General features: G+C 37.5%; 1 protein-coding gene across 1 annotated transcript; it reads left to right on the top strand.

Annotated features, from left to right (window-relative positions):
- Positions 1-1,065: 1,065 nt before the first annotated feature.
- LOC113769543 lies at positions 1,066-1,524 on the top strand. Its single transcript, XM_027314021.1, has one exon. It carries the CDS (start codon positions 1,066-1,068, stop codon positions 1,522-1,524), a length of 459 nt encoding a protein of 152 aa, XP_027169822.1.
- The last annotated feature ends 210 nt before the right edge of the window (positions 1,525-1,734 follow it).

Genomic DNA, 1,734 nt, shown 5'->3' with positions numbered 1-1,734 from the left:
CGATGCTTTAAGTGGCAGGTATAAGTGGCAGGATTTATAATTAAAGAAATGCACCTGTTGGAGGAGGTTAGTATATGGAACCCTAGACTTGAACCGAGGAAAGTAATTCTTGAAAATATTGTAGTGAATTCTGCTTTATTGGAACGTATCAAAGAAGCCCAGAAAAAGGACCATGAAGTGCAAAAGTGGTTGGAAAAAGTCAAAAAGGGAGAGAAGTCAGATTTTAACTTGGAAATAAATGGTGTATTGAGGTTTCGGAATTGGATCGTAGTGCCAAAGGATGAAGGACTTAAGAAGGAAATTTTGGAAAAGCCACACCGATCGAAGTTTACTGTACACCTTGGAGGGAATAAAATGTACCAAAATTTGAAGAGTTTGTATTGGTGAGAGAGCATGAAAAAGGAGATTGCTCAATTTGTCCAGACCTATTTGATTTGTCAACAAGTTAAAGCTAAACATCAGAAACCATCAGGACTTTTGCAACCTTTAGAAATACTCGAGTGGAAATGGGAAGGCATCACCATGAATTTTGCATCAGGGTTACTTAGGACACAAAGAAGTCATGATGTCATTTGGGTAATAGTGGATAGATTGACCAAATCGGCACATTTTCTGCCAATTAGTATGAAATACCCATTGAAGAAGTTAGCTAAGTTATACTTAGATGAGATTATCAGGTTACAAGGGATACCTGTAAGCATTGTGTCCGATAGAAACCCTAGGTTTGTTTCGAGATTTTGGCAAAAGATGCAAGAAGTGTTGGGAACTAAATTGAGTTTTAGTACTACTTACCATCTCTAGACAGATGGACAGTCTGAGAGAACGATTCAAACTTTCGAGGACATGTTGAGAACTTGTGTTTTGGATTTTGGAGAGAGTTGGAGTAAGTTTTTGACATTGGTGGAATTTGCCTATAACAATAACTTCCATTCTTCGATTCAAATGGTTCTGTATGAAGCACTTTAGGGTCGGAAGTGTAGATCTCTGATTTGTTGGGATAAAATAGGTGAACAAAAAATTTTAGACCCGACTACAGTACCTTGGATTGAGGAGGCAAATGAAAAAATGAAGTTGGTACGCCAAAGGATTCAGACCACACAAAGTCGTCAGAAGAGTTACGCAAATAATCGTAGGAAGGACTTGCAATTTGCAGTTGGAGATCAAGTATTTCTTAAGATTACCTCTCTGAAAGCAAGTTTGATGGCCGAAAGGGGAAAGAAGTTACAACGGAAATTTGTAGGACCTTATAAGGTTACCCAACACGTGGGAAATGTAGTGTATAAGTTGGAACTACCACCGAGTTTGTCTCGGATCCACAACGTTTTTCATGTATCCATGCTTAAGAAATATCACCCAGACCCTCCTCATATCTTGCAATCGGAAAATATTGAAATTGATGAGGCGCTGACCTATGAGGAGAAACTGGTAAAGCTTCTAGATCTTAAGGTGAAAGAACTGAGGAACAAGCGGATTCCGTTGATGAAAGTTCTTTGGAGGAACCATGGACAAGAGGAAGCAACCTGAGAAGTTGAAGAAGCGAATCGAGGAAAATACCCATACCTATTCACAAATCAAGGTATAATTTCAAGGACGAAATTCTCTTAAGGGGAAGAGGATGTGAAAATTCGTAAATTTTATATTTATTTATTTATTTATTTTGTCGATTTATTCACTTATTTATTGGTTTACCCTAAAATGGTTATTTTTATGATTAAGTACTCAAGTATTAATTAG

The sequence above is a fragment of the Coffea eugenioides genome, chromosome 1 (genome assembly GCF_003713205.1).
Source record: "Coffea eugenioides isolate CCC68of chromosome 1, Ceug_1.0, whole genome shotgun sequence".
Lineage (NCBI taxonomy): Eukaryota > Viridiplantae > Streptophyta > Magnoliopsida > Gentianales > Rubiaceae > Coffea > Coffea eugenioides.
Note: the sequence above shows the minus strand (reverse complement) of the source record. Positions and strands in the feature narration are given on the sequence as shown.

What these genes read in the sequence shown, in the direction of transcription:
- LOC113769543 (XM_027314021.1), top strand. Translation starts at nt 1,066, where the DNA reads ATGAAGTTGGTACGCCAAAGGATTCAGACCACACAAAGTCGTCAGAAG.